The sequence below is a fragment of the Punica granatum genome, chromosome 1, assembly GCF_007655135.1.
Source record: "Punica granatum isolate Tunisia-2019 chromosome 1, ASM765513v2, whole genome shotgun sequence".
Classification (NCBI taxonomy): domain Eukaryota; kingdom Viridiplantae; phylum Streptophyta; class Magnoliopsida; order Myrtales; family Lythraceae; genus Punica; species Punica granatum.
The window spans coordinates 5,481,928-5,500,874 of NC_045127.1; the positions used below are offsets into that span (position 1 = coordinate 5,481,928).

At 37.4% G+C, this 18,947-nt stretch overlaps 2 protein-coding genes and 1 long non-coding RNA gene across 3 annotated transcripts; all 3 read left to right on the top strand.

Annotated features, from left to right (window-relative positions):
* Positions 1-1,345: 1,345 nt before the first annotated feature.
* Positions 1,346-2,241, top strand: LOC116192569. Its single transcript, XR_004154107.1, has 2 exons — positions 1,346-1,435; positions 1,536-2,241. It is a non-coding gene; the product is annotated as an uncharacterized LOC116192569 (long non-coding RNA).
* A 2,807-nt stretch (positions 2,242-5,048) lies between these two features.
* LOC116208318 lies at positions 5,049-7,291 on the top strand. The gene is made up of 4 exons (XM_031541730.1): positions 5,049-5,280; positions 5,376-5,576; positions 5,686-5,901; positions 6,606-7,291. The coding sequence occupies exons 1-4, from the start codon at positions 5,140-5,142 to the stop codon at positions 6,921-6,923; spliced, it is 876 nt and encodes a 291-aa protein (XP_031397590.1). The 5' UTR covers positions 5,049-5,139; the 3' UTR covers positions 6,924-7,291.
* Positions 7,292-15,087: 7,796 nt separating this feature from the next.
* On the top strand, positions 15,088-16,237 carry LOC116192218. The gene has a single exon (XM_031520698.1). It carries the CDS (start codon positions 15,280-15,282, stop codon positions 15,961-15,963), a length of 684 nt encoding a protein of 227 aa, XP_031376558.1. The 5' UTR covers positions 15,088-15,279; the 3' UTR covers positions 15,964-16,237.
* The last annotated feature ends 2,710 nt before the right edge of the window (positions 16,238-18,947 follow it).

An 18,947-nucleotide genomic window follows, 5' to 3' on the forward strand; every position in this document is an offset into this window, starting at 1 on the left:
AAGATTTTGGGTTCAAATATTGTGAATGAAGAAAATTTTTGATGGGAGAGTTTTACTCCTTAATTGGCCGATTCGCTCTTGAATTGAATTAATTTGAATCCGTTGTACTTTTAGATATCGGGATTACACATAAAAAAAAATTCCAATTCCAAACTTGAAATTTATCAATCGTGTGGTAGTGGAAATGCCAGGTTGTGGTGTCCCGTCCCATTGTGTCCCCTTCCCTTTGTGGAAATTTAAAGGCAGGTTTGTTGGGAACAAGTATATGTTCTCCGTTTGTTGAGCTTGAGGAGTGATCCGGCAGTGGTCCTCCGAAGTAGTTTCTTCAATACCTCTTGGATAGATCTTTATTTTGGACCCACATGAACTCGATATATCTTAGTAATTCATAGGTTCACCACAGGAATAGTAACTTATAGAGACGGAATTTTAAAATATAATGGGGTTGTCTCTATTTTGAGACGTAAATTTTGAAATTGAGACTCAAAAAATTTCATCTATCACCCGATAGGTGGTAAAAAGGACAGAAATCTCCGTCTCATTATTTGAGACGAATTTGGAGACGGAAAATACTGTCTCTTAATGGAGATGATATTTTCTATCTCAAAATCCATCTATACTATAAAGACAGAATTTTGAGATGAAAATTTTAAATTGAGATAGAAAATTATGTCTATCATCAGACGTAGAACTCCGTCTCTTTTTTTAGACGGATTAGGAGAGGAAACTTTTCGTCTCTTATTGTCTCAAATTCTCATCTCTATCCACAAGAGACAAAAATTTCTATCTCAAATCTCCGTCCCTATATATCCAGATACTTCTTATAAATTCGAATATTTATTTCTTCTTTTTTCTCTTTTTCATTCCGAATCTTCTTCTTCACCTTCCGTAAAACCCAAAAGTCCTCAAAGATTTCACACTTTGAAAATTAAATAATTTGATCACTGGCATATTAAATTCATCAAATAAGTTATTAATTGCTCACATTAGTTTTGATGTTGAGTGGAAATGAGATCACAAATAGCTCAGTATATGAATATAAATTATAAACAAAGTTAGTATAAAAGTTTCAAAAATTATTGGAATAATAGAGATGAATATTAATTGTACATTAAAATTTTCGTAGATAAAATAATAAATAAATTACATACAAAAGATTAATAATATTCGGAAAAAAGTACGAATTACAATAGGAGTGTAGGTATTTAAGAAATAAATAGAAAAGTAAATTTAGTTTTAAAACGAAAATTTGTAGATATATAATAATAAATATAATGAAATATTAAAAGATAACAATAAATGAGAATAGCCAAGATGGAAATATGCATGCGTGCCAAGGTAAAGACCTTGGTTCAAGTTTTCGTGAGTGTAAAGCCCACACGATTAAAGAGACAAAGGTGCATCGCACCCTTTGTAGTGCACGACTACCCGAAAGGTACACACCGTTAGCAACAAGTAAGTTGGATCTTATTAAAGTGTGATGGCGTTCAGCTTTTCTGATGATTGGATTTTGTCAACTTACAATGGACGAGCAGGAGCGATATGGGATCCCCTGCGACCACGGATTTGTGCGATGCGAATGCAGCATCTGTTGCGAATGGCGATCTGCGGGCTCTCGAATCGATCTTCCAAGTTTATGGCCAGAAGCGATCCTTCTGAGGACCCGTCTGTCATGGTATTCGAGGACAACGTCCAAGTCAGGGAATTCCTCTCGACAAAGGGTGAAGGCTGAGTCCTGGTCGTGGACAGAGGGGGAAGCAGGAGATGCACCGTGCTGGGAGGGAAGGCTTGCCCGGCGGGGCTATAACAACAGATGGACTGGGATTGTGCTGAACGGGTTCATCCGGGATGGGGATGAAATCAACGGCTGTCCTATTGGCCTCTGGTCTTTGGGCTCTGTCCTGTTAAGACCGAAGAAGACAGGGGTCGGATAAAGGAACTGCCTCGTCTATGTCGCAGACCACTGGGTTCGTGACGGGGATTGGCTATGTGCCGATAGTGATGGAATAATCGTGTCCAAATTGAAGCTTTCTGTTTAAGGCCGGAATGCGGGCTCTCACAGTGTTTCTGAAATGGAAGAAGTTCGAATATCGGTTTCCTTCTGTAATAATGAGCGCAGCAGGACGCAATGGCAGCTTTGCTTGGATAGCGAAAAATTGTTCGAGTTGGTTAATAAGTGCTTCCATATGATCGAATGAATCGTGAGATCGTCAATTATATGCGAAGTTCCGTTTTTGTATACATATCACAAAGTCCAACCAAATGCCTGAAATAGTAAACATGGATCACTTCTTCTTCTTTTTTTTTTCTATAAAGGAGATCTACGAGCTTAGTTAGTACAATAAAATAAAAATTCTAAATAACCAATAAAATAGTACGAATAATCCTATTAAATACGAAGCTTGTAATATCTTTATTACCATGTAAAAGTATCGGTATACCCACTTTCTATCGTTTCATTTTATTCCTACCGACAGAGCTCTGCATATGTCCAAAATTTTAGGGTAAAGTCCAACCAGACCGAGAAAATATGAGAAGATATTAGAACGCCAAGTGGTTCCAATCTAATGTTAAGTTGAAAAGGCAAGCGGCGTGAGCTCAACATATTACCGCAATGGCAGAGCTACAATTTACCATGCTATGAATTAACCAGCCTATATCAATTGGACTAGCTGCCACGTGATCCCGATGAAAAAATTGTGCAAAAGTGAAGGATATATTCAGCACGATGAAATTGAAAATCCTCATTATGCCCCGTCATTGCAAAATTTTAACCCATGCAGGTGTACGGAACTCCCAGAGTTACATGTTCGTCTATTTTCTTCCATTCAGTACAGGGAAGACAATCTTTCCAAAATTAAATTTCAAGTGTTCATTTGCTAACAAGAGCTATACATGCTCGAGCGAAAAGCGAACAAGAAATAAAGCATATATTTCCCGTGCTAGATACTTATATGATCAAACAGCCCAGCAATGGAATGGCAGACAGAGTAACATAACGGGAATGTAGCTAAGATCTCATGGAAAGATACAGCACTCGGTTCCAATTCTAACTCCGTTCCGCGAGTGCAGTTTTCACTAACTGGTGGCTTATACTTTAAGCCGAGACCAGTGCATCGTGTCCTCATGTCGTGTTTGTTTCCCCTTGCCCTGGAGCTCTTCGTTGACACCTCGATAAAGACCGCGTGATAATTTTTTTTAAAACTGATGAAATAAATCAAATAACAATATCCATATCCATATTCCAATTCCACAAGCAATTCAACTAAATCCAAATACATGAACAAGTGAGCAAAGGGCACTTAGATTCATATGGGCCTTTGAAGTCGCAGGTGCTACCAAGTTCTTGTGGGCCCTTTTGCCATCAAAGAGAGAGTCTTCAAAATGGGTTTCTTAGGCCCATCCGTGGAAGCTCAATGGGCCTCCGGAGGCCCAAAATTACTTCTTTTTTTTTTTTGGGTAAAGTACGCGTTTCGTTCATTCATTCATTAAAAGTAAATTACATAACAGAGTTCAAGTCAGCCCGAGGGCTTGACATACGAATATGGGATAGTCCCCTACAATCATCATACAAAACGTCGTTAATAGCAGCAGGAGGTTCCATAAACCGGACAAAATGGTCGAAGAGTTTTCTATTTTACAGATATATACATACACGTGTATATATATATATGTCTGAAAATGCATGTATAGTATATAAGTATATACGTTTTTAGTAGGCATTATTTAATTTTGGACCAGACCAACTTTTATCGTGGATAAAGATGCCCACTTCATCATGGTCTAAACAAGGAACATTACAACTCTAGTTAACACAATATGCTTTGAAACGATTAGTTCGAGAGTTACGAAACATGTTCATGTGTGAAAAATATTAGTTGTAATGTCACATTTGACAGGTAACAAAGGACTTAATAGGTGGTATATGGCTTCGTTAGAAACAATTGAAATTTAGTTTTTTTTTATAAAAAAATTAGGAAGTGAAGTATTCCAATTTAAAAGATAATATTAATATATTCGGAACATCATTGTGCACAAGTATTTATTAAATGCGAAAAAATTGAATGTGTAAAAAATATGAAAAAAAAGACCTACTCAGAATGATCGCGGATCCTATCAAATTCACGCAATTATAATACACTCAACGCGGTTTAGAAAATTAGTGCACGAAGCTAAATAATAGAGTTCGGTATATAAAATCAAGGACAACTCTATCGAAACAGCGTAACCGACGACATAACTAAATTAACCTTCCATATATTCACGAGGTATGGATTTAAAATAATTCACTGTGATCGGACAGAGCAATTATGAAATCCCATGCAAGGATAAAGAAAAAGGGTCTTATACTACTTAACTTTTGTACTAATCCTAGCATAGTATGTGTAGAAAAGAGGAATTTCCACCTCATATCTTAATCTTATCAATCAATCGACTAGCCATATCGAAACTCGTAGGATAAATCAACTACGCGACTAATTTTTTCCTAATATTAATTATAATTATTATGGCTACTAAATAACTTCTTGGGTCAAGTTGAAGGGCCCCATTCGAATCAAACCAAGGGTTATCAACATACCATATACTATGTTGTACTGCACATATATAAATATATCTTATTACTCAAATATAATAATTCAAAAAGACTAGGGGAAAAGGAAAATTAGGGTTTGGTGTTTGTAAAGCCTTTTGGGACAAAAAAAGGGGCTCGCAGGAACGCTCACACGTGGGATTCCCCACAGAACAAAAGGCGGCGTAGCCTTGTTGTCTATTTTCCTTTTTTTTAAAAATTATATTAAATTACCTAAAAAAAAGAAAAAAAATGGAAAAACCGATCGACGGCTGAGAATTTTTCAAGATACCGTCCCCTCCCGGCTGTGGCGGTGCTGTCCGTCGATCTGATTTTGTCGTCACCCGGCGCCCCCGTTTGAAAGAAAATGAGGAACAATTGATTAGGTTGCCATTTTATTTTCAATTTTGTAAAAGAAAAAAATATAATACTTTCCCATCGACCGCCTTATAAATTAGTTTCCATCTTATAATGTTCCTTTTCTGCTGTCAACAACACAAAAATAAAAAATCCATCCCATCCCCTTCATCGTTCCTTCTCCTTCTACAACTCTCCCTCTACTCCTCTGTATGTACCCATCAGTCTCTTTTCTCGATTCCCGTCCAAGCAAACCAGACCCATTAATCGGCCATTCCCGCAGCTCCACACAAACTCATCACTCGTCGATTTTGCGCTCTCGCTCGAGAGACCTGGAAGCCGAGGAACTCATGGTACTGTGCTATTGCTTTGCTTTCATTAATCTCCCCGAGTCGATCGGTGTTTGGGTTCTGATTCGTTCTTGGTGATTCTGCGTTGCGTTTGTCAGGTGAGTTCGATGGGGAATGTGGGCAATGTTGAAATGGGGCCGCCATGGCTCATCCCGATGCTGAGGGCCAACTACTTCGTGCCGTGCTTGATCCACGGGGACTCGCACAAGAGCGAATGCAACTTGTTCTGCTTCGACTGCATTGGGAATGCCTTCTGCTCATACTGTCAGGTCAATCACAGGGACCACAATGTCATTCAGGTAATAACACTCAAGTTCGGTTCTTTTCGGCGAAAAACCGAATGCACATGGCGAGGCGTCTGATGGCTTACTGACTTTTCCGTTTGCTTTGTGGGATGGGGGAGTCCAGATAAGGAGGTCGTCGTATCACAACGTGGTGAGGGTGAGCGACATCCAGAAGCACATTGACATCTCCTGCATTCAGACCTATGTCATCAACAGTGCAAAGGTCGTGTTCCTCAACGAGAGGGCGCAGCCGAGGCCCGGGAAGGGGGTGACCAACACCTGTGAGATTTGCTGCCGGAGCCTCCCGGAGTCCTTCCGATTCTGCTCCCTCGGGTGCAAGGTTCGATCTTTACGCATTTCTTGGTCTCCCATTGATCACTGATCGCTGATTTTGTTGGGATGTTTATGTTTTCCGGATTGGAATTCGAAATTTTTTTGAGATAAATTAGTGTCTTGTTCTCCAAGTTAGTATTTGCAGACATTCTCTGTTTAACCGTCCCAGTATCTTAATCGAATCAAATTCATCCCTTGTTTGACTTTTGAAGGGGCTCTTAGGTTTCTGTGATGAAATCCTCATAGGTTTCTCCGCCTACTTTTCAGCTTCTTCAATTCAATTGGCTGTGGCTGGCTGGTCTGTTTTGTTTGAATGAAGACTTGTCTCATTTACATGTTCATGAGCTTTATGTTCTGTATTGACTTTTTACAATGTTCCTATGTTACCTACCAACTCCGCTATCCTTCAATTTTAAAATAAAATATATATATATATATATATATATCTTTTTACTGATATTGTTCCTCTTATTTTGGAACGATTTTAAGTAATTTACCTAAAAAACGGGGATAGGAGTAGTAAAAAATTGATACATTACGGGATCGGATAGCGCGGGAAAATTCAAGTAAAAGCTCTTTACTTCTTGCAGCTTTTGGTTTGATTTCATCGATTCATTTAGTACCGAAGACTATTCATTTTGAAGACGTTATATCGTGTATTGGTACTGCATTTACCATCCTCAACCAATCTATGATTATCATGCTTTTCAGCTCAATGCCATAAGGAGAGGCGAACAGGGCCTGACTTTCAGGCTGAGATCGCCGAAGCACGGGAGAGATGCTGCCCAAAGCAGAAGCGGGTACGAATCAGATGAGTCATCCGCGCCGAGGAAGATGCAGAAGTCTCAGCTCTTCAGCCGCCTGATGAGTGGGCTGGCCATTGCCTCCAGTGGCGGCCGCAAGTTTGATGCCGGAGATTGGAGGTCCTCGAGCTCCGGAGACTCCAGCATCTCCCCAACAACTCCTCCTATATACAACCACAGGAACTCCAGGAGAAGGAAGGGCATACCTCACCGTGCCCCGTTTTGATAATTTCTCAGATTTTGGTTGAAAACCAAAGGAAAAAAGAAAAAAGAAAAGGGGGAAGGAGATTAGTGTGAGCAAGGACAAACCAAGGGGTTGATAGATAAATAATTCAGCAGAGGGTTTGGAGGATCTGCTCGATTAGTTTTAGGTGATGCATAGTTGGCTCGACTGGCGGATAACGAGATATGGCTCGTAAAAAGTCATTCTAAACCGATCGGTCAAACATGAAAAATACCGAGAAACATAGATAAGGATGGTGTTAGTTTGTGTATATAAAATAGGAAAAACAATAAATGCTTTGTTTTCTTTTGTTTGGGTATTTGTGAAAAGGAAATGGATTATTATTTGGTGTTTCAGTTGGTTTTATTTAATCTTTATAATTTCCTGTCGAAGAAGTTGAATGTCTTGTTCATATGTATTTGGTAGAGACACTGTTCCCATATATATGGAATGTACAGGTCATGACTGCAGAAGTAATTGTCTGTTGGAAGGTTGGCAATAATGGAGTGGCATATGCTGAGCTTCCCCTTTTCTGGTGATACCATTTTCGAAAAAGTGACATATTCAGGCCCACAAGATGCCTACGTTCATCCTTTTTTTGGAGGGAGAATAATGGTCGTGGATGAGTTTGTGTAGGTTTTGTGAACCTTGGCCCTCACATTCGGCAGCGGACGACGGGCTTACCTTTTTCATTGGTAAGATCGAACTTCAAATGTCCCGGTGTTAGTACCTTCTGTCAGTTGACGTTATATTTATAGTTCTGCAATCTGGTCTTATCTATAACGATATCCTGTCCGCATTGCCGAATGGCCTGAATCCACGAGGCTCGGATTAATTTCTTTACGTAGGGTTGATCGAAACATGGCTCTATCCGGTCTTTCCAAAGCAATTAGATTCAATGTATCATGCAACACGATTGGAGACACTCAAGTTTCACTGAGAGGCACTAATCAGCCGTCAAACATTAACCCTTGCGTCTCGAAAGTCCGATGAGGTCGGTTCAGATATTGTAATGAATCTTTTGACAATCGTTAGAATGAAGAAATCAAAATTCTCTCCATTAAACAATTATTATTATTATATGAAAAAAAGGAGGGACATAAGAAGAATGTGTACTGGGTTGAAGTGATGGGGAGTGAAATTAGGACCGTACATTTGGTCAAGCCAAAATTGAAATAACAAAAGTAGTTAAATTAGTTGATAGATTAATGAGATTGATTTCCAAGTTGCAGAAGATGCGTGTGGAATTTGTCAACCACAGCCATTATTGCACAAGCGGGATTCCTATGACTACGTTTTCAAATTTCAAAAAAAAAAATTATAAAAAGATTGTGAAGGGACACGGAATTAAATTGTAAACGAGTCAAGATATTCCCAAACGGTTTGAGCTCGGCTCCATAAGAGCTTGAATCTGGCTCGCTTTTATAAAGCTGGAGCTCGGCCAGGCTCGAACTCACCGGTTAAACGAGCCGGGACGAGCTCAATAGTATTCGGCGATGAAGCTCGCGAGTCTCAACGAATTTGTTTTATTTTATTTATATATATATTATTGTAAGTTATATATGCATACGTTACGAAGCCCATGCCCATCCAACAAAAAAAAAATACAAGGTCTACTCACAGAGAGTTGAGCTCATTATCCTTTATCGCTCTAAGTCAAACTATTGATCAAAATGAGCATAAACGACCCGAGCAGCCTGTGACAATGAGTTGAGCTCAAGCTTGACCGCTTAGGCTCGCACGAGCCCGGATCTCAGCTCGAGCCCACGAGTTGGTAGGCGAGCCAAGCTTGAGCTTGTTATATCAGGGCTCGGCTCAGCTTGTTTACGCCTTTACACGTAAACCCCACCAAACGACAACAGGCTATGTCCCTCTCAATATTCCGCCACCTCCCCTATCTACATAAATAAAGAAATTTCATTTTATTTACTATTTTTATCTCAAAAATAAATAAATAAACCATGCAAATGAGTTTGTTTTCTTAATTCAATTTGACACATCAGGTTAACAGTTTAAAATCCAATTATATTTTAGGCATGAAACACGTTTCTCCGTAGTTTTAAATCCCATTCTCATATACAATTACGTGGTGTTTTATATCATTTTATAAAAGACAATAAGAAAAAGCAACAAATAAATGTATGAATTTTGATCGTGTATAATAACTCTCCCAATAAAAGAAGAAAATGCGAGGCAATTCACGACGCAGGCCAACACGCAATTGTTAATTGTCATGTCAATATCATCAATGGTAATTTATAAATGAACATGAAATAACATTTTTAGAAATCGATGAAATTTTCGATGGGTACAACCGTACAAGGCACGAGCAGGTTGAGTGAGGCCATGTTTCTTTTTTTCTTTTTCTTTTTTCTTGCTGAATATAAGTGAGGCCATGTTGATTGTTAGATCCTTTGCATGATTGATCCAACTCCATGTAGGATCATTGCCGCTTCTTCTTATTCATCCTTGTTAACACTGCAAGCAGTAAATCTAGGATCGGTGCATCTTTATCTTCTCCCCGGCAAGAAATAGATATGTCGAGCTGAGAAATGAGTTTTAATGTAGTGATATTCGTCTTCGCTCTAAACAAAAATGGTGTCCGATTTAATTTTAGATATTCGTCTTCGCTCTAAACAAAAATGGTGCCCGATTTAATTTTAGTATAAGACTCTCAAGCCCCCTTTATTTCCGATTTCCCTGCCCCTACTCGGCCTGTAGGTCTCCTTATAATTTATCAGGTGTACATTGAAGAAGAAGAGTAACACTGAAAGGGAAAAAAAAAAAAAAAAGGGTATGCCTCCTCCATGGGATGTATGAGGACAAATGGACCAGTCATGCTATATTCTGTCGGGGCCCGGCCCCTGAAGTTAATACAACGGTCACTGTAATGCAAAGCCCAGACATCCGACTTTGCTTGGTTTATCGGCCCGAAACATCGAAGTAATTGAGGTCAATTTATTTTATTATTATTATTGTTTATTTTGTTGCCATGAGCTCAAAGTTTATGACTTTATGCAGGCTGTTCAAATAAATCGGAAGGCCAGAAAAATTCGAGCCGACCCTCCCCAAACCATGCCAAATCTTCGTTTTTTTAAGAACCTGGTTCGGCTATATGTCGGTTTAATTTTTGTAGCTTGGATTCGGATTCGGTTTCTGATTTCATAGTTGAAAACATGTTTGCCCATAATCGACCTAAACTTATGTTGTTTGTATGATTTTGTTTTGATAAAACTTTGATCCCTATGGACCCTTCTAGTTTTATTTAGTGTTAGTGATGCTATTACGGTCTATGAAGTTTTAATTAGGGTTAATTACACCAGTGATACAAAAAGTTTGCAAAATGTGACATTTTTATGCAAAAAGAATTTTTGGTTAAGATTTAGTGCAAAACGTTCAAATTTGTAACAATCAAGTGTATTTCGTCATGCACCATTTAATTCCATCACTACTTGCTGACATGACATCCTGACATGTCACACACATATTTGACGTGGCTCAAAATTTAAAATAAAAAATTGGTTTTAAAATATTTATTATAATAAATTATAAAATTATAAAATTCAAAAAAAAATCACATCTCTCTCTATCACGTCTCTCACTATTGTCTCTTAATTTGATATATATCATCCAAAATGCAATATATTTTGTAAATATTATCATTTTGTTCATCCATATTTGATATTATAATTAACATTAAATTATCCTTAACTTGTTATTATATGCACTTATATTTGAATTGTTTTGATTTAAGAATATATGATGTCAAATTTTTAAAAGTTCTCTTAAAAATAATCACTCTAGCAAAAAATCCTTGCTATGCACGGCAAACAACTAGTATTATATATAGACGGAAATTTAATTAATGGTGGCGCCTTCTGACCTTAACAATTAGAAAAAGCAGTTAGTAATTTATTTATTTTTTACAGGAAACTATTAATTTGGAGATCGATCTAATAATTATGCATGCGTGTTTAATGCTAAACGGAGATATGGGAGAAGTCAGACGATGAGTAGATGTGGATTTTAGGTTTTAGGATAGATGGCAATTAACAAATTTATTTTGCAATAACACAGTATATAAAAGCGGGTCCGTCCCCGCCACGAAGAGAGTGGGGTGGGTTAACCACTTGTTGGATCCACTCCACTATTTTTTAACTTTAAATAATTTTCCTTTTTAATTTATTTATTTCATCAAATCAAATAATGCTTCTTTTTTCGTGTGCATTGCCCAATATTTAGAAGTTTAACAAGTCCGATTAATTAAATTTGAGTAATGCACATAAAAAATTAAATCACTCGCAGTAGTGAATTTTCTAAATTATAAAGACTCACATTCGAGAGTCGAGACTCTACTCTAAAAGAATAAATGTTGAATCACCTTAAATCAATCTACATTGATAGAAAACCTATTTTAATTTATCATTAATTCAAATAGTCTCTTTTTATTTGTGATGTTAGAATTATCATTATTTTTATAATCTTTTTATTTAATTTATTTCTATAGGCCTTTTTAGCAGCGGGAAGTTCGGCACATCGGATTAATCTAGGTGCTACAAGGTTGACCAATAGTGGATAAACTCGATCTTTCTAATGACAATACCAATATTTGAGACCTTACTTTAGTGAACCAAATTACGTAAAACCAACCTGCGTTAATAAAAAAGCCTATTTCAATTTAACACAAAATTTAAATAGTCACATTTAATTTGTAACGTTGAAAACGTCATTGTTTTCCGTGAAACACAAAGATTATGATGATCACAAGATGCTTTTAACGAATATTTTATCCATACAGTAGTAAGTAGAGTTCCTACACTTAAAATTAGTAGGTCACGTAAGATTATTATATTGCAATCATGATTTTCTAATTAGGAACATTGAGAATCTAAATTATGATTAGCACGAAAAATGTAAGCTTTTATACCATATGAAATAATAATTAGTACATTCTTTTGAAAAATCTATATCATTTACAATCAATGGAGAATTTATAAGTTTTATGCATAATTAGTTTTATCGATCATTAGTTTAAAATTATAGTCTATATTAGGTATTACACAAACTATTATGATAAAGCAAAACATTCGTAAAAAACCTTTTCGACCGGCGGTATTGCGTGTGCACTGTACCCTAGTTATATATCATATATAGATTGCCGTGTTGGCACCACTATGAAGGCAAATCTTTTTAAAAATGTGAATAAATTACATTCATTTCTGTTGAGATTTTCTCAAATGATATTTAGCATCATTCTAAGGAAAAATTAATACTTCCTCGAGATTTTCTCAAATGATACTTTACCTCATTTTTTTTCTTCTAATTATGATGTGCCATGATGGCAGGTCAATTTATCATGCCAATGACAAATTTTAGGTTACGTCCAAGTCATCTCAGTGTTGTCACCGTGTAAGTGGTCTATCATCAAATCGTTTTGTCATACTATGTTTTGTGCTAGGAACGCCCGCTAATTATGTCGTGTTCGTGCTGACAGGTCAATGCATAAATGGCGCTCGGAACAGCAATGGCACGGTATGTGAGCAAAAATTGCCAGCTCTAACTGAACTGAATCAACTGATCGATCATATATTGCACCAAGAACGTGACACATTTTGCTTTTCTTGGGTGGTAAAACGCTTACTTAGAACAATAATAACAGCCCATTGATCAGAGAAAATATTTAGTGAGTAATACACAACTAAATTATTGTGTAAAATTATACCATCGAATGACACGTATCTCATTACACAACTCTCTCTTTTTTTTACTAAACACATGTCATTCGGGTGCAGTTTTGCGCAATTATTTGATTGTATTAGTCGCTCAATATTTTTCACAGTCAACGGCTCAGACGAAACAATGTCTGACAGGTCTTTAACCAGCGGCAGAGGAGGAGGACGTTAGCGTCTGGGAGATAGGGCAGGGGAATCGGTAAAAATAAATGAGGAAGCTTTTCCTATCCAAGGGCTCATGGTCCCTGGAGGAAAGAGAAAGTATGGGGGCTGGTTTTGCCGGTTCCAACCGGTAAACCCATAACCTCCCTCCCCCTTTTTTTTTTTTTTAATTCCTCTATTATATTAATAGTAAATAGAAATATAGAAAATAAATTCATAAAAGAAATTATGAAATCACTAGGAAAAATTGCTCATATAGTTAATAATAAAAAAATTTAAAAATATTTACAAAAAGAGATTAACTACTGAATATGTTAATGTTTTAATAATATTTTCAAGTTATCATAAATTATAAATGGGTTATCACTATTTATGATAACTCAAGTCAAATTTGTAATAACTAATCCAAAATGCAAGTTATCACAAAATATGTTAATGTCTTAATAATATTTTCAAGTTATCATAAATTATAAATGGGTTATTACTATTTATGATAACTCAAGTCAAATTTGTAATAACTAATCCAGAATGCAAGTTATTACAAAATATATCGAGGTTATCACAACTTGTGACAACCAATACTCAATTTCTAATAACTTGACAAGTTATCATAAATTGTTTTAAGGTTATCACAAAATATATTAAGGTTATCGCAATTAGTAATAATTAGTTATCACAAAATGTATAGAGGTTATTGCAAGTAGTGATAACTAAGTTTAATTACTGATAACTTGTTAAAAATAACAAGTATCACAAAAAATATTAAGGTTATCACTGCTAATGAGTAATTTGAGATAACTTGACAAGTTATCACTAAGTATGTTAAGATTATCCCTCTCGATGATAACTAGTTATCACAAAATATACAGATATTATCACAAATCGAGATAACTAAGTTCAATTAGTGATAACTTGCTAAAAAATGGCACTATTCAGGTTATCACAACGGATGATAACTGATGAATAATTTATGATAATTTAACAAGTTATCACTAAATATACGAGAGTAATTACAATCGGTGATAACTAGTCATCACAGAATGTATAAAAGTTATCACTTGTCGCGATAAGTAAGTTCAACCAGTGATAAATTGCAAAAAATGGCAATTATCACATAAGGTATCAAGGTTATCGCAAGGGGTGATAATTGAAGAGTAATTTGTGATAACTTAACGAGTTATCACTAAATATACTAAAGTTATCACGATCAATAGTGACTAGTTATCACAAAATGTATATAGATTATTACTTGTCGCGATAACTAAATTCAATTGGTGATAATTTGCTAAAAATAGCAGTTATCACAGAAAGTATTAAGGTTATTATAATGGGTGATAATTGAGGAGTAATTTGTAATAATTTAACAAGTTAAAGTTATCATAATCGGTGATAACTACTTATCACAAAATGTATAGAGATTATCACTTGTCATGATAACTAAGTTCAATTAGTGAAAACATGATAAGTTATCATTATATATACTAAGGTTATCACAACTAAGAATAACTACTTATCAAAAAGAAAATCAAAGTCAACACAGTGTTGTTTATATCTGCGGAAGCAAAAATAGAAAACGAAACGTGGTATAATTGGTCACAGGCAGAGACCGTTGCATGTTCCTCTTTTTTTTTTCCCCTCATATGAAACTAATGATAATGCAATGATATATTTTTGACCAAACTCATAGTTTCTTTCTTTTTTTTTTTTTTGGGTAATACCAAACAAATAGTTTTAAGTTGACTTACATCTTCACGCGGAGCAAATCTCAATCGCTCCTCTCATGCAAGCGACTCTATGGTCGCTTATGGTATGAAAACTGATGATATCCAACTTGGGTTATTCCGAAGAATTAGGAAAATCAACGGTGGGGCAACACGGGGTAGCAATTTTGCACGATGGTTCGACGGTAAATCATGTCATCGATGCAATCCAATAATAGAGTGCCATCTCTCGAACGAACTCTGCTGTCCATGCATCTACTTCACATTCGTTTCATATCATTCTTTTCATTCGCTTGTCAGTGGATCTAGACTGAATTTCCACTGGTATTGATGTAACCCCTTAAAATAGAACAACGCCACACATGACACGCCCTACAGTCGCACGCAGGTGCGTGAGCTGCAACGTCACTGCTTCGTTCCTTCCTCCTCAAGCATTTCATTACCCCACTTTCCATTTTCTCCCCCCGTTTCCTTTTCTTGTCTTTTTTCCCACTCCAAAAAAAAAAAAAAAAAGACATAACTCCGCACTTTCTTCCTCGTCCTTTATAAATCTCCCACCCGTGACATCCTTCCTTACGCCACATCCTCCTCGATCCCCTTCGCCATTAAAACTCCCGCTGTCTCCGACAAAGCAGCAGCTCAGTTGGCATTCTCTTCCCTGTCCACTGCGATTCACTCGTAACAGCACCCGACAACGTAATCGGTCCCTCTCGAAATCCACGCTCCCGCACGATATCAAATTAAATGGGTGTCTGCTTCTCACAGCGGTCCTGGGTCAGCAGCGCCAGCGACGGCGACTTCCCCTCACGGGCGGCTCCCACCGCCAAGGTGATCTCCCCCTCCGGCCTGCTGCGCGAGTACGCCCTCCCCATCACCGTCTCCGAGGTCCTCGAAGCTGAGACCTCTGCCTCCTCGTCCTCATCGTCGTCGTCGTCTTCTTCTTCTTCAGCTCTGTTCCTCTGCAATTCCGACATGCTGTGCTATGAGGAGCCCATCCCGGCCATGGGCTCGGACGAGGAGCTCTTGAAGGACCAGATATACTTCTCCCTCCAGAGGTCCCGGCTGGGCCGGCCGCTGTCGGCCTCCGACATGGCGGCGCTCGCGGTAAAGGCGAGCCTCGCTCTCCAGAGTGCCGGCGGCTCCAAGTACGGTGGCCTGAGTAGGAGACGCCGGAAGAGCCAGATTTCCCCCGTTCTGGAAGTCACCGACAAGCGCCGCGGCGTTGTCAGTCTCGAGCTCGCCGGTCCCCGTAAAGGGTCCTATTCGGAAAGCTTCGAGAAGCCGCCGCCGCCTTCTCCGGCCAGGAAACTGCGGAGGTCTTCTTCCTCGAGGAGACTCAAGAGGGCGGTCCGTTCGTTCAGGATAAGGCTGAGCACGATTCAGGAAGGGCCCGAGTCTGTTCATTCAGACCAATGCTGCAGAAGTTAATCAATGGCAGACATCTCCATAGCCTCGGCTCGAGGCTTTGACCGATGATGATAAATCGAATCGAGTCTGGTTTTTCGGATTAGTTTTTGTTCACGATCGTTAGGATTATGAACTTTTCGCAAATTCTTTGATTGATTATGAGGGATATTATTGGTGTGTGAGTAATTAAGCAGATCGCATTTCTCTCCTCGTACATAATCAATACGAGGAGAAGGAAATTAGTTTGTACAATTTTGATATATAAAACATTGCATATCTTTAGTCTCAAAGTGAACTGTGTGCTATTTATTGATTTTCGACAGTTCTTGCACCTCCCTTAGTTTATAGTGTACGAGTCTGGCCTGCCAATGTCTCGTAGTATTTGTATCATATCCCCCAAAATCGCTGATCGTTGCAGTGCCGATAGAACCGGCAAATCATCATCCAAATAGTCGAATCATTATTGAATTCTCGGACACTGACGAACTATCCGACGATAGCTAAGACAGCAAATGTAAAGAATCATCGATGTAGCGTAACGTATTAAGGGCCTGTTTGGTTTCGCGATTCTATTTTAGAATCACAATTCTAACTTAATTCTACCCATTACAAAATAAAATAACTCATACAAAGTCAAAGAGTGAGTCCCATTTATATCACTTTTTCCCACAACAAAACAACATAACTCATACAAAGTCAAATGGTGGGCTCCATTTATACCACTCAAAATCAAAATTAAAATCTGATTTTAAAATCCTACTATAAAACCAAACGCAACCTAAAAATTTCTGAAGTATGGAAGCTTTCTAAAGCGAAGTCCCAAATCACGATTAGTCCTTTCTTTCTGTCCTTTTTTATTTTTTATTATTTTTGTTCCGCGTTATTTTTCTCTTAAAATAAAAGTCAGTCAAGAAAGAAGCATTTTCGAGGAAAACAGAGGCGGTCCCGGTTCCGGTTTCGTTTATAGAAAAAGAATAATCAGAATAAGCACATTAAAGGAAAAACACAGTACATAAGATTCTATGTGCCATAACAAAGGAAGATATGGTTTTTCTTTTTGATCATTTGGCTAGAAAGATCACCATCATTATTATTACTATAAACTAATTCCGTTGTTGGTAGGACGAAGGAGGGGTCTTTCCCACCCTCAGCCCCCTCCTTTTAAAAAAGAAAATAAAAATAATTCAACATATTTTTAATTTTTTTTATTAAATTCTGGGTTTATAAAATTTTTTGTCGGTGTACTCATTTGATATTCAAAAATTCATCAAGTCTGATCAATCTATGCTCCCCAAGTCATTCACCCATTAATGTATAAACATCCATTGATTGTAAATTCTTTTTTATAACAATACCTTTTTTCGATAACAAGACTTGTCCCTCTATCTATAATATGTTTATGTATATAAATATTTTTTCTTGTGTACATTGATATTCGAAAATCCACTAGGTACAATCAATCTAGACTTGAGCGAGATGTTTCACCCACTAAGAGATAAACCTCTCGGTCATAAATTCTTTCCGATAATAAGACTTGCACTTGTGGCATGGATAACAAGTGCCGAACTCACCTAAAATTTTCAGCATTCTAAAAATTTTATTGAGTTTAGGTATATAACTATCTTTTTTTCGGGTGCATACTTGATATTCGAAAGTCTACTAAATCCAACCTGAATGAGATCGTTGACCCACTAATAGATAGATTTCTTCGAATTGTAAATTTGTTCCAACCGAAAAGCTCCCACATGAGACTTTACCTAAGGATAACAAGACCGACTCACTTAAAAATAGCTCATGTTTAACCCACATCAACTCGTTATTGACTTAAATAACCTCTTTTTAGTTATGATTTTTCCTGTTTGCATCACTTGATTTTCAGAACTCTGCAAGATTTAATTAATCTAAATTCAAGCGAGATCGATGTACCTCCCAATCGTGAAATTTATGAATTTTAGATATACATTAATATTGTCCTTAATTTAAGTTATATTCTACATTAGTCTTTACGCAAACTATTATGATAAATAAAAAAAAATTGACGAGAATTTTTTTCGACCCGCGGTACTGTGCGAGTATAATGCCCTAGTCTATATAAAAACCCGAAAATAAAATATTGGCAAAATCTTCCAGTATCCGAATAATTGTTCGAGATAAATGCTTTTTTAGAACTATAGTCCAATAATACAAGCTCTCGATGGAAACTTTTCGTGTTTCTTTCTCATCATTATTATTCTTTAGCAATCGGGTATTAGGCTAAAGAGCCTGTACTTGACAACGAAAGGAAGAATGGGAAAACGCAAGCACCGTCCATGGTGCCATTAGCATTGTGAAGCCTCGTTTTTATGCACGCGGAAGCACTATCAGCGGCACGTATTCCGCGCTTCCATACTCGTTAAAAATGGTCTTAGGAAAAGGTATAATCACATCCCTTTTAGCAATATACTCGTCCAATCATATCAAGAACTATGTCAAAATTAGAAGATGTGCGAGGTCATCATCCCCTCCTGGATGTGAAGCTCGTAAACATCTGCGAATCGAATTTCAATCCACCTGGTTACCTCGGTGCTCACTTTAATTTCAAATGTCTCGGAAAATTATCAGCGTTAACTTGTTGTCGAAGATGAATTGAATGGATGATCTTATAATAGAAAGACAAGTGTGAAACATGAGAATATGCGGAATTTTACTTGCACAGAGCGCGTCTTGTGTATAACTAAGTCGGTCCACACCGCCCAATTCAATTGAGAAACTCAGTAATACGATCTCGATATGCTCCGAGCAAATCGACGAGATACAAGTTTGCTTCTTGTCCATCAGTAACGATGGACATGGCCGAGATGGATTTACGCCCAACCAGTGGTTTGTAGGGTAAAAGTGGGATGAATTTACAACCTCAGGGAGCAGTTTTGAATAACGTAACAATTTTGGGAGCTTTTGTCAATAATTTCAATCTCAGGGGGCTGATTGTAATTAGACCTCAATAGAAGAAAAAAAAGAAAATCTCC

Bases quoted from the DNA above. Each gene is read 5' to 3' on its own strand.
- LOC116192218 (XM_031520698.1), top strand. From the start codon at position 15,280: ATGGGTGTCTGCTTCTCACAGCGGTCCTGGGTCAGCAGCGCCAGCGAC.
- LOC116208318 (XM_031541730.1), top strand. From the start codon at position 5,140: ATGTACCCATCAGTCTCTTTTCTCGATTCCCGTCCAAGCAAACCAGAC. The intron at 5,281-5,375 runs GTACTGTGCTAT...TGCGTTTGTCAG, and splicing joins TGGAAGCCGAGGAACTCATG to GTGAGTTCGATGGGGAATGT. The intron at 5,902-6,605 runs GTTCGATCTTTA...CATGCTTTTCAG, and splicing joins TCTGCTCCCTCGGGTGCAAG to CTCAATGCCATAAGGAGAGG.